Genomic DNA, 14,027 nt, shown 5'->3' on the forward strand with positions numbered 1-14,027 from the left:
GTTGTATTTTCATCAGGACCTGAATGTTTTATGAGGATTGTACTTCACCTTGTGAAAAGTTTTCAAACAAGGTTACTAAAATGAAATTTAATTTCACTGGATCTGTGTCTTTCCTTCTCAGTTAAAGCATTTCAGTGAAATCAGCTCATTGGATAAGTTTTTCAAATGGGCATCAGCCACAAAGGAAATGTAATTGTTTGGTTCCTTATTTTGGGACTCACTTTTTGATAACTTGTATTTATATTTTTTGCATGGATAGTGGGGAAGGTTTATAATTTAGTTAATAAAAATAAATGTTTCAAAATGTCTCTCCATGGGTTCCTTTTTAATGACAAAGTTAAAAAGGTAACTTTATATTGGGGAAGTCTAGTAGACATCTTCGGCAAGTGATCAAACACAGCATCACTGATAATAGGACAACCTGGCACCATGTGCCCCCTGGCATGATGCCCTGAGAAGGTCATGTCACACAGGTAGTAGTCCTGCCAAAATGCCTAATCTGAATCAGATCATGAGAAAATGATCAGACAAATTCAGATTGTGGGACATTCTGTGATAAAAAAGACCTGGACTTTTTCAAATGTAAGACAAAAGCCATGGAGGACTGCTCTGAATTAAAGAAGACAAAAGAGACTTGACAAGTGAATGCTATGTACAATCCTTGATTGGATCCAGGATTGGAAATATACAACCGGTGTTATTAGGAGAATCAGGGAAATTTGAATATGGACGACAGTGTGTTAGGTAAGATTCTTATATAAACAGTAAAATTTATCAGGCACAAAAATGTTAAGTTTATGAAAAAGAAATGTCTATGTTCTTGGAAGATAAATGCTGAAATAATGATGTCTGAAACTTACTTTCAAAATTTTTAAAGTGTGTGTGTGTGGTGGGGGGGACATGTGTAGATGTTATTTCTCTGGAAACGTACGCTTTGCCTTTGCTTTGCTGCTTCTAGTGACTCCCTTGCCTGGTGCTTTCCAGCTTCATAAAAGACCTTTTTCACATCAGTGAATCTCAAGTGTGGGTTGTGCATGCTTCGAAGTATTTTGAGTGATCAAAGAGCAAACATAAGTAACTGATAATAGGAGTTTAGCAGAAGGAGCCATTTAAAAGGCACATCATTTTAAATTATCAAGCAGAAGAGAATAAATCCACAACTGCTGGTTTTAACATGCATGAGCTGGCTGCGAACCCACTTTGGATACCACTCAGGCTGCCTCACAGCGGCATTTTGAATCAGCAAGTCTCAGAGATTTGCTGCAGAGCTGGAGCACTTGGCAAGAACTGGCTGCAAGTTACACAGCAGTGGAGATGATCCAGGAAACACAGTCTGTCAGTAACAATGGAAATGCAGCCTACCAGTGGTCAGGGCACAAAGAGTTTCCTAAGATGAAAATGGGAGGGAAACTTTTTAGAGTGGAATGCCCTGTGTGACAGGTGCTGGAAGATGAGTTGGGGGAATCAATGGGATTATTAAACTAGGCCTGGGTGGCAGGCTCATCTAACAAATAGAGCAGCACACTGTGGTGTCTCCATCTGCTGCTAGACTTGGAATTTTTGCTGTGCTGCTTCTAAGGGATCACACATTATCTCAAAGCAAAACAAAGAGAGTGGTCTTCTGAGCCACTAATGTTTTTCATTTATTTGGATTTTCAGTAACAGAAAGTGCAACTTTGGGAAACCATTGCATTCAAATTACCCTCAAGCTGTGTTATAACATAGCTTCTCACCTCTAGTCTCCTTGTAATGGACACTGCATATTAGATAATAATGATGTTTGGAGCTTTCTGACAATTTATTTCCCCTAAGATGAAAGAGGTCAAATATTAAGTATCCATTAGGTCTATGGCACAGCTAATGGTCAGTGAGTAGAATACACATGGGTTCAGGATTTTTACACCTGCAAGATGTGGGCATGTTACTTACCCTCTCGAAATTATTGTGGGGCCTAAATACAAGAATGTTTGAGAGGTGCTTATCATAGTACCTAGAACATAGTAATGATTAAATCATAAATGATTAAATAAATAGGTGGGTTTTTTGTGGGGAAAGGGTGCTTGATGATGACTGTTGCTTTACATTAGATTTCTCTGAATGTACAGACTTTAAGATGTGGAGGAGGCTGGTTGAAATTCAAGGGTATAATTTTAAGGTGTAACAAAGAATTAATGTGTAGATTTAAAAAGTGATCATTTTGGTTTTGGACATGATAAGCTTGACAAACTGCACCCAGATAGAGATGTCCAATAGCAGTTAGGAATGGGATCTGGATCTTGGGAGAGGTGTGGCTATATGTGTTGCCTTGGGAATCAGCATCATATAGAGATGGTCACGGTTGTGGTAGACAAAGTGATTTTAATAACTATCTCCTTTGCTTTATCAGCTTTTCCATGTGGCCTATATTTTAATCAAATTTGCAAATTCTCCGCGTCCTGATCTTTGGGTCTTGGAAAGATCTGTAGACTTCGGGAGCACCTACTCACCTTGGCAATATTTTGCTCGTAAGTAATCTTGCCTACCATGCTCTCGGGGGCTTTAATTATTTGCAGCAGATTAAGACTTTGGATTAACTAGAAAATTCATCTCTCCGTGTGGCTAGTTAGGGATTGGTCAATTTTCACTTTCTAGGTTATCCTCAGAACAACTCTATTTCTCAAGCATGTGTGCATTAACTGCAAGGATACACACGCAGAACTGAGGTTGAAATGCCTTTTATGTTAACAGTTCTTGCCTCTATTCAGTGTACCTGTAATTGGGCCATAGCTGCAATCCTCTTTCTTTTATGCAAAATTAGGAACCAAGTTTCATCTTTATGGATCCTGCATTTCACATAAGTTACCTTGACCTTGTCATCTTCACTAATGAAGAATGTCAGTGTGATGAACCCCATGATGAACTGAGGCAGACAGGAATTTCACTTGCAAAGGCATTGGGTTTTCCATGACTGCTCCTGAGAGGGCAAATTTGCTTACTGAGAAGTGAGGATTTAGAACCACATCTCCAAACATTGCCTTTGAAAGTCAAGTGGGCTGAAATGGCTTGGTATTTTCTTTCATGATCTAAAAACTTTATTCTAAGCTTTTGTCTAAAAATCCTCAGTGCTTCTCTATTCTTTCCTTATTCATGTATTTTCTTAAGAAAACATAAGATTTCTTAAGAGATTTACAGCAAGGTGATAATACTTCATTTGATAATATTAAAATGTTCTCTTTCTAGATTCTAAAGTAGACTGTTTGCAACAATTTGGGCAGGCGGCAAATATGGCTGTCACCCATGATGATGATGTGCTGTGTACGACTGAATATTCTCGGATTGTACCTTTGGAAAATGGTGAGGTAGGTAGATTTGGGAGGCTATGAGAGATAAGACTCAGAAATGAACACAAGGATATCAAATTCTTTATCATTGTGAAACTTGCACTTTCAAGGAGATCTGACATAGGTCACAATGGAAACCAGGATTTGGGACTAAATGGTACAAGAATCACATCGAAGACTCCCAGAATGAGTTGGATTGGAAATTCTTTTTCACTGAATTATACTGAGGCATAATTGACATTGGAAATTCCATTTGAGGTCTCTAATTCTCTGAAGGCAGGATTCCAGATTCAAGGCCCATAGGTCTTGAACTCTCTTTTCTGATGGAATATTTAGAAAGTGGGTTGCTGGTGATTAACTTGAAGCCTCTCCCACTGCTCCCAGACTCATTATCCCAGTAAGAATAATGAGATGAAGGGTAGATAGCTGCACAAATCCCTTATTCCTTTAGGCAGCGTGGGCATCATCTGTTAGGAAGAAGAGAACTGCTGTCCTTGTGGGTTGCATTTTACCCTTGTGAAGTCAGCCAGGTTATTGTTGGAAGAGATGGAAAAACAGAGGTGGGGAAAATCAGAGATGAATTCCATGTAACTTGTGAGACCAGAATGAGCATGAAGTGCGTTTCAAATAAACTTCTTTAAAGGACATCAATCTCCCCCCTTTATATGGAAAGATCTTCTTGAGCAGCTCTATCCAGTATCTTGCCATGAGTGGTGAGTGGTTCATGTCTTAAATGGTTGGCACTTGAACTTCATCACCTCATCCTCTAAAATAAAACCCTGGCTTTGTATAGATATTTTATCTCCACTGTCAACTTTAAATCCAGAGACTTCCTTTTTTTAACCTCATTTAGGTTTTCAATTACTTTAGCTTTGTTTCTTTGATGCAGCTTGACAAAAAGTTGTTTCCTTATGTTTATATATTTTAACATCATACTTTCAACGTGTGATAGCATTAGAGCCCCACAAGTACACTGATTGAACAAAGGGTTTGAAAATGAAATGATAAGCATCTTCTGAGAGCCCAGGTTTTAAGGACAGATTGCCAGAATTTGGAGGGAAGATGGAAGCAGTGCTGTTTTTAGAGACAAACAAGATCCAAGACCACCTACAAACATCTAATGGCTCAAAGAAACCTAGTACTTTGGAGCATATGGGTTATTTATAGTTACTTGCAGCAAAATTTTGATGAAAGGACTTTTTCCCCTCTCTCTCTCTGTGTGTGTGTGTGTGTGTGTGTGTGTGTGTGTGTGTGTGTGTGTGTGTGGTTATTTTAGGTTGTGGTGTCCTTGATAAATGGTCGTCCAGGTGCAAGAAATTTTACTTTCTCCAACACCCTGAGGGAGTTCACCAAGGCAACAAATATTCGCTTGCGTTTTCTCCGTACAAACACCCTTCTTGGACACCTCATCTCCAAAGCACAACGAGATCCAACTGTTACTAGGCGGGTGAGTTGTGTTTTGAAGTGCCTAAAAGCATTGTTTTTTAACTTTTTTTGCTTATCAAATTAATTGTCTTGAACTCTTTTAAGTAATCTTACAGCCAGTAGTAGTGTAGATGTAGGAGTTGTTCTTGTCTGAAATACTAGATGTAACTTAGAAGTTTGGTTATTGAAGAAAAATCATTACATTCAAAGAAGATGAAAGGCAAAGGGTGACCACCAGCCTGGTATTATAACAAACAATGCCCAAGTCTCAGAGGCTTAACAAAGGTTCATCTTTTTGCTCTTGTGATAGTCTAATGTGTTCAGCAGGTGGGATCGGCTCCACGAAGTCATCAAGGAACCAGGCTCTTTTTAGTTAAATGTGCAGTGATCCTATAGGTATAGGACCTCAGAGTTGTCCTCTGGATCCCCTACATCTGTCCAGTAGATGAGGGAAGGGAGAGAGAGTAGAGAAGACCCACATACTCCCAACCACACAGGTCACTTCCATTGGCAGGAACTGGTTGTATAATCCCACCTAGATGCAGGAGACTGGGTGATGTAATCTAGCCAAAGTAGAGGAGACATAGGTATTGGCGAGCACTAGTACTTCTACTGTGTTGGATGTATAGCCTAAACATCTCTCAGTCTTAGAGTCAGGACAGTAGCCCTCTCTCTGGGCGCAGAGGGGGCCATCAGAACAAATACCCTGAGATCATTCTTTTCCTACCCTCTGATTTCCTGCCAGTGCCTCCCATTAGCCAAACCCAACAGAAAGCCAGAGAGCAAGAGACCCTGTTGCAATCCATAAAGTTCAACCCCAGAGCAAAGGGCAGGATGGAGAAAGGTGGAGAGTGGACCTAGAAGGGTGAATGGAAGATGTCCAGAGCACCTTATAGAGTTTGGCTTTTTATGTAGGTAATATCAGAGAGCTGGGAAAGGAAGAGAGAAAAGTAAGTTTTGCTACAGTTTTTAGCATTTTCCAGAAAGGCCTGTTATTGTGGGTGTCTTGTCTTCTGCATTTTCTGTGCCATTAGTACTCTGAGTTGCTGTATGTGGGAACTGTTCTGGATCCGAAGGTGGAATATGCAAGGGAGAGCTGGCTTTCTGGTAAACTGTGGCCAGACTGCGCTTCCATTTCTCCAAGTGTTTTGAAGCCCTACTAACAAATGTACCTTACCGCCTTTAAAAAAATATTTGTCTTCTGGGGGGTTGCAAGATTTGAATTCATATATATGCATATTTCTTTTCACTTAAATGAACACAGTCTCCTCTATTATGTAATTTTCAATGGAGTGTACAACATCTAATCTCAAGTCCCCAAATCTAGGTTGCCCCTCTGAATGGAGGAACAGAATATCAGCTACCCTGTCGCAGGCAATATGTGTGCTGCTGGGGCGGAGGCTGCTGCTGCCCTTAACCCACGTGTAGAGGGAAACTTCTATGGTGATCAGCACAGAGGCCTCTGAGTGTCAGCGTATCACTGAATACTGAGTTTATCCATATTAACAAGAGAGGTTGTTAATGCCTTCAGACTAAGTAAGATGTTGTCAGGAAGCTTAGACACTTCAACAGCTTTTAGAGAGGAAATCAGAATAGAACCCCAACATCGAGTGAATGGGGCCCTTTAAGATGGCTATTGTCAGCAACAACGACAAAAAGATACAAAACCCTCTTGTCCTTGTGAATTCAAAGACCTCCTCACTGGCAGGTATCCTTCCTGGCAGCATGATCTCGGTGAGAAAGATTATCCTGCAGCCCCCAAATCACTCGCCCAATCCTGTGCATCTCCCGCCAGGTCCGAGAAGTCAGGGAGCTGGCAGACAGTGCCACCTGTTGTCGCTAGTGGAGAGGCCTTCAGCACACTAGAGATGTGCCTTGTCGGTGACATGGCCTCCCCGTAGTTGTGGCCCGGTTCAGGAGCCAATGCTCTGCTAGATCTGAAGCTTGCTCTGTCTGGCCTTTTGGAGTCGAACCTCTGTTTGGTCTCATTAACCTTAAACTAGCAAAGCTGCAACAACTGCTGATGGCCCCTGCCAGTCTCAGTGTGTTGTATCTGATCCATCTTTGTAAACATTCGCTCCCTTTGCAGAGCCTGCACATACATGGTAGTTGCAAACTTTTTGATATGAAAATTTATTTTTGGTAAATAAAAATGTTCAATTTATGAAACCCAGATTTAGATTAAAAAATAAGTTAAGAAGCACTTAATTCCTTTTTAAAAGGCTATAGTGTATGATTCTTTCCCAAGGCAATTTCCCTCCATTCATTTAAAGCATTTCATTTTTAACAAGGTACAGATTCAGCATTGTGCTGTTAAACTTAATTGAGGAATGAATGTATTTATTTTTATAAGACAAATTACAGTCAAAGTGACTTTCTTGGGGTTGAGGTAGGCTCAAGAGAACAGGATGAAGGGGAAGCAGGGCCAGTGTAGATGTGCATTAAAGATTAGTAAAGTTTTTGTTGCTCTTCAGTAAAACAGACATGTTCTGTTTTCTGTTGAATAGTATTATTACAGCATAAAGGATATCAGCATCGGTGGGCGCTGTGCTTGCAATGGCCATGCTGAAGTGTGCAATGCAAACAATCCCGAAAAAGTGTGAGTACATTGTGCAGATTGTTTAGCTTGCTATGAATAAGTCTGTTTCAGTGGATGTTTGCATCCCACTGAATATCTCTACTTCCTACCACCAGCACCACCCCCTGCCCCATCCCCCAGTCAGACAGTGCCTGAGGCAGGCACAAATAATTGATTAGAGTGGCCGAGAGAAATAAAACTTGTTTGTTATCCTTGGTTTAATGGGATCAGAGATGTACATGTTCAAATCCTTCCCTCCTCTTTTTTTATTTTGGTAAAATACACATAAAGTATAGAATCTTAACCATGTGTAAGTGTACAGTTCAGTAGCATTAAGTACATTCACATTATTTTGCAGCCAACCTCCAGAAGTCTTCATCTTACAAAAATGAAATTCTGTACTGTACCTATTAAACAATTCCCCATTCCCTCTTCCCCCAGCCCCTGGCAACCACCATTCTGTTTTCTGTCTGTGATTTTGACTGCTCTGGGTACCTCATATAAGTGGAACCAGACCATATTTGTCCTTTTATGACTGGCTTATTTCACTTAGCATAATGCCCTCAGGGTTCATCCATGTTGGAGCATGGGTCAGTGTTTCCTTCATTTTTGAGGCTGAATAATATTTCATTATGTATATACTACATTTTGTTTATCTGTTCATCTGTTGATAGACACTTAGGTTATGGCCACCTTTTGGCTATGAACATGGATGTACCAAGTTTTGTTTTTAATTGAGGCATGTTCCACATAGAATAATATTTCACATTAAATAATCCAGACATCTCAGTAAGCTCAGCACTTGTTGCTAATGTGTTGCTTTATTATAATATAATGTGGTAGAGACGAAAGAGCTGGGACTTTGGAGTTAGACCAACAGGTTTCAAATCTGGCTCGCTTATCACCAAGTGTTTTAATATCTCTGAATCTTAGTGTCAACATCTGTAAAATGGAGGTAATAAGCAGGATGGGGGAGACCTGAAATAGTATCTACAAAGTGCTTTGTTCTCATAATTACTCAACAAATGGTACCATGAGTGACGGTCAGTTTTTCACACAGGAGCAACTGGTCTTAATGAAAACTTTTCAGTAACTGAGATGTGCTTCACCACATGCGCAGGTTTCGGTGTGAATGCCAACACCACACCTGTGGGGAGACCTGCGATCGCTGCTGTGCTGGGTACAATCAGAGGGGCTGGCAGCCTGCCACGTGGGAGCAGAGCCATGAGTGTGAAGGTGAGCCCTGGGGGAGGGATGCTCAGTGTTTCCCCCCGTTTCTACCTGACAACGGATGCTGCGTTTTCCTTGCTTGTGAAGATGGTGGGGTCATGTCAATCTTAGGGACACAAGTCTTTTTGTTGTAATGAATAACTCACAGACCGGAGGTGTAAGTGCCCCACTCTAAATTCAGATATAAATATGAGGACAAAATAACAATAGTAATAATCTTTAATAATATGTATTAAGTGTTCACTGTAGGCAAGGATTGGGCTGAGTGCTTTAACATAAGTTGGCCTCTCTTTTTAGCTATCTAAAATATGATGCAGCTGCTATTAAATTTGAAGCCCTTATCATTTCTTAGTATGTGATTCTGGATCAGAATCCTATCTATTTTGAGGACCGAGGTCTGGAGAAGGGGTGAGATTGGCGGCTAAGCAGAGGGCTGGCAGCACCGAAGGAGCGGGGAGGCAGTGGGCGGGGTCCTGTAGCAGGACTGGGGCAGGTGCGGATGGAGAGGAGAGAGGGAAGGAGGAAAGACGAGAGGCTGCTTTTAACTATGGGTGCAATATAAAGTAAGGAAGCTTATTTTAACAAACAAGCCCTACAACAGCCTACTGAAGATTTTCTTTTAGTCTGCTCTTTTTAGGAAGCCACATATTTATTCCAATTGCTGAAAATATTTTTGTAGCCTTTAGTTATTGGTTTTGGAGACTGTGTCTTTTTTTTGGTGAATATTCTTAGTTGAAGATGGATTTTCTTTTTTGAGATGACCAAAAGGTGTTTGGATCTAGGTTTGTTGAACTGGGGGAGGGAGGGTAAGAAAGAATCGGTACACTGGCCAAATATATTTTGTAACTATTAAGAAGTAAGACTGATGATCACTATGATCAGCAAAATTACTCAAAAGGCATTTCCAGTGAGGAGCTTCGAGAATGTGTTGACAGATACTCACACTGTTGGAAGGTGCTGATGCTTCCAAGGGGAGCATTCAGGTGCATCTCCAGGTCCAGGGGTGTCACCTAGATGGCCATTCTCACTTTATGGTCAAGTTAACAAAGCCTTTCTGAGTGACTTTTCCATCCTTCACTCCCAGATAATGGGGCCAGAAAGCAGAAAAGGTCATAATCAGGGGCTGAGTCGATTTTAGGATACTTTGAATAAGTATCACATGAACTCCAACATTAACAATTTGGTTAGTTTTTCAGACTAATGGAACCTTTCAGTGAATGACATGCTTTACTCTCACACACATGAAAAATTTTAACTAATTTCCTTTCGTTTTTAATCACTTTACACTTGTCAGAATGACTAAAAGTTACAAAAACAGCATATGGAAATCAGACCTATTGAGATCTATTTGTTAGGTACTTTCTAAATTCCACTTGAACTACTGCAATTCAGAATAAACAGACTTCTTAAGGGATAACTGATGCAGCAAATATGAGTGCCTTGATTTTTTTTTTTTCTTAAATCATGGCACTACTGAGGAAATGAAAACAAGAAAGTGCTCAGCTTTTTAAAAACAGGATAACTTGAAATTCTAACTCAATCTTTTTTTCCTAATAGATTTATCTGGGGACTTGATTAAAATATACAAATTACTAGAAAGACTTGGAAAATTTGATCTAGGTGGAGTGTAATGAATATTCTGCATAAGAGAGAATAAGAATTTTACTCATGTTAGTTTTTTTGTCTTGACAATGATGAAAATCCTAAATGGGTTGTTTTCAATTAGATTTTCTAATTTTAGAAGTATTATACATTACTTGTAGAAAACTTTAAAATTATTTTGAAAAAGGAAAATCTCCAATCGTTTTACTACTCAAAGAAAACCACTATTAACATCTTTTTAGGTATTTTAGTGTTTTTTTCATGCTTACTTTAAATATTCAAGATTGTATTACTTATACAATTTTGTTTTCTGAGCTTATTCACTTGATATTTTTAGATACTTCCCAGTATTATTAAAAACTCTTTGACATCCTTTTTGATGCCACGTAATATTGTCCTTCTTTGGATTTAAGTGTATCCAAAAAGTATTTGTTGAGTTCCCACTATGTTCTGAAAAATGTGCTCTATTGCACACAAAACACAAACAGTTCTTGACTTCATAGAACAGGCAGTCATATTTGCTTACCCATTTCCCTATAATCAGACATTAAGATTATTTCCAATTTATCTCTATTATAAATAGTGCTGAGATGAAAGGCTTAGAGAGTAGGCTTTGGAGTCAAACAACAACAAGTCAGGATTCTGCCTCTCATTTTTTTAAGTATGTTTTTATTGATTTTTAGAGAGAGGAAGGGAGAAGGAGAGAGAGAAGCATTGATGTGAGAGAGAAACATTGATCCCTTACACACCCCAACAGGGGACCGAACCTGCAACCTGGGCATGTGCCCCAACTGGGAATTGAACCAGAGACCTTTTGGTGCATGAGACGATGCTCAACCAACTGAGCCACACTGGCCAGCACTCTGCCTCTCTTATTTATGGGCTGTGTACCTATGGAGACATCCCTTCCTCCACATCTGGGCTAAAGGAATATTAGTACCTACCTTAGAGAGTTACTGCACTGATCGAGATATTGCGTGTAAAGCACTTTTCATGGTGTACCAGGAACTCAATTGTTCTTGTTAGTAATAGCAGTAATAGTGATAGTCTCTTTGTACATCATATCTTAATTTGTTATAATTACATATCTTTTAATTCTTTTAAAAAGAAACCTCTCCCACTTACTATTAAGTGAAGGAAGCTGTAAATTGCATATTGTTATAGACTGGACTTTGTGTAAAAGTCCCTAAAATTTTCCACTGAGAGTGTCCTTGGTGTTCCAGAAGAGACTGTATTGTAGCTCAATAAGCAGTAATATTCTCTGGGGGTGTTTACTAAGTGTCTCGTAGTCATGATGCTATATTAACTTCGAATGCCCTTTTCAGCATGCAACTGCCATGGCCACGCCACCAACTGTTACTATGATCCAGAAGTCGAGAGGCTGCAGGCAAGCTTGAATATCCACGGCATCTATGCAGGTGGAGGGGTCTGCATTAATTGTCAGGTGAGGCACTATTTAAGTCGAAGTGGATGTGTCACTGTAGGAAATGGACATTCATTAAGCCCTGCTCCCAAAAAAATGTCAAGAAAGTTATAAGAAATTGGAAATACTTCTGAAATCATTTATCCACTTTTGTACACAAAAGTCCTTGTTAGCTGGATGTAATTTAGGGATTAAAGGGAAAATGAACTGAGGCATGTTTTTCCATACTCCATTGCTTAGTTTCTTCTTCTAAGTCTTTTCCTAAATGTAGAGGAGAATTCCTGGCTGTCATCCTGATTACCATCCATCTTATGGTATAAAGGCTCTAAAATTGGAGGAAAATAGATGTCAACCTCAGTGCTGACCCTAAATTCTCTGTTCAGACAGATTTTGAATCTAGACTCAGTGAGAAAGTACATCAGGATCAATGAATGATGTCTGCCATCGACAGCAAATATGAAACACTGATTTTTCATCTTTTCTATGGGATGATTGGGTTCACTGGAAATTAGCCAAGAGGAGGGTATGGCAGAGGAAGGTATAATGTTCATGAATTTGGTCTGTATTGTTATTCAGTCTTATGTGCTTTTAGAGTGATGTTTTGTTAATGTTACCGTTAAAGAGATGTCCATTCCATGAGATGTCCATTTATATGGAACCAGGGCCGTACATGCTTAGAGAGACCCACCATTCTCCACCTCTCTCTCACTCCACACACTTTATATTCTCTGTCATTTTAGATAATTAAAATACAAGTAAAAGGTAAGTCATAGGTTTGTTTCAAATCACAGGGTTTCATGTATAAGCGAAAGGTCCCAGGATCTTTTTTTTTTCTTTTAATATATTTTTATTCATTTCAGAGAGAGGGAGGGAAAGAGAGAGAGAGAACATCAATGATGACAGAGAGTCATTGATCGGCTGCCTCCTGCATGCCCCCAGCTGGGGATCGAGCCTGCAACCCGGGCATGTGCCTTGACCGGGAATCTCCTGGATCATAAGTCGATGCTCAGCCACTGAGCCATGCCAGCTGGGTGGGGTATGCAACATTTTAAATAGGGTGGCCAGTTCCCTGGAATGTGGCATTGAATAAGGACCTAAAAGAAGAGAGAAAATGAGCTGTTCTTTGTGTCTTAAAAATGTAACTTCTCTGTGGCAGGTGCTTCATTGACCAAACTTCGTAGAAGCGGGGAAAGCCTGGGCTGCCCACTTCAGAGAACTTTTCCTCATTTCCTACTCCAGTGGGAGAGTATTGGGGACCCACGGTTAACCTGATGTCCTCTGTCTATTATAAATCACAGTGGCAAGCGACAGAGTTGAGATGTTAATTGGCATTTGATGGGAAGGAGGGTGGACTGCAGTTGTTTCTTATTTGCCCAAAATGTGTATGCATGCAAATGTTAAGTTAGAGAAGTGGCCAGTGTGGCTTTAGTTCTCAGTGTTAAAGTGCATTCAGATTTTTGCCCACGGGACAAGGAGTGGTAATGAATAAAAGTCTGTAATTAATAAAATCATGAAAAATGGGGGAGAGGGTACAGAAAGAGTCTTTGTTCTCCCCTCTGTGTTTCTATGCAGGCTCCTTTTGGGTCCAAGCGTGTTACATTTGTTATTTTTGACTCCCAATTGCCTTCTCTTTCGTTAGTGAAAGAACACTGTCCTCCTAATTGTTTCCAAATTAGAGAGGGAGAGAGGCAGAATTGAGCGAGATCCATGGTGTCTGGTTCTTGGAAACTGATGATGCATGTTGGGTAATTTGATTTTGTGGCAATTAAAAGGATTAATTATGAAATGTAAAAAGCTGCCTAGTATTATACTTTAAAATGAGCTCTGTGTATGAGACTCATGCCTACATTTTCCATTCATGTAACGGAAATGTTTGGGAAATGGTTTCTTGACTAAAGCACAGATAAAATTAGGACAGCAAGAGAGGAGGATCTGTGTGTGTGATTTCTTCCCAGAGTGGAGGAGATAAAAATACACACATGACCCTTTATTCCTTGGGTTACACTAAGGGTAATTTATATCCATCACTACTTCTGAGGTTTTTTTTCTCACTCGAATGTCAGGTGCTTCAGTAAGCAAATTTTATGATGGGGGAAAAGCCTGGGTTGTCGAGTTCAAGGAACTTCCTCTCATTTCCTCTTCCAATGGGAAAAAGAATTCCAAAGCCAAGTGTAAGCCAGGGTCCTGTGGTAAATCTTGGCGACTCCAGGTCAAGATCCATGCTTTTGTGTGCATGTGTGACTTTGAAATTACAAGTGTATACAACAGGATTATTTCTCTGAATGAATTACACAAAATAAAGACTTCTTCAGTACTATTCCCTCTAAATTTCTTTTGTTTCTTTTTAGCACAACACAGCTGGTATAAACTGTGAACGGTGTGCGAAAGGTTATTATCGCCCTCATGGCTTTCCAGTTGATGCCCCCCATGGCTGCATCCGTAAGTTTCT

At 39.9% G+C, this 14,027-nt stretch overlaps 1 protein-coding gene across 1 annotated transcript in view; it reads left to right on the forward strand.

The window, feature by feature from the left end:
• Positions 1–14,027, forward strand: part of LAMA3 (laminin subunit alpha 3) — a 186,157-nt gene that overhangs the window by 33,128 nt on the left and 139,002 nt on the right. Inside the window, exons 3-9 of the mRNA XM_087819001.1 lie at positions 2,387–2,504; positions 3,220–3,338; positions 4,597–4,767; positions 7,253–7,344; positions 8,444–8,559; positions 11,481–11,599; positions 13,927–14,017. Of these exons, the coding sequence (XP_087675127.1) occupies positions 2,387–2,504; positions 3,220–3,338; positions 4,597–4,767; positions 7,253–7,344; positions 8,444–8,559; positions 11,481–11,599; positions 13,927–14,017 (826 nt within the window). The remainder of the gene's footprint in view (positions 1–2,386; positions 2,505–3,219; positions 3,339–4,596; positions 4,768–7,252; positions 7,345–8,443; positions 8,560–11,480; positions 11,600–13,926; positions 14,018–14,027) is intronic.

This window comes from Miniopterus natalensis, chromosome 7 (genome assembly GCF_054644295.1).
Source record: "Miniopterus natalensis isolate mMinNat1 chromosome 7, mMinNat1.hap1, whole genome shotgun sequence".
NCBI lineage: Eukaryota > Metazoa > Chordata > Mammalia > Chiroptera > Miniopteridae > Miniopterus > Miniopterus natalensis.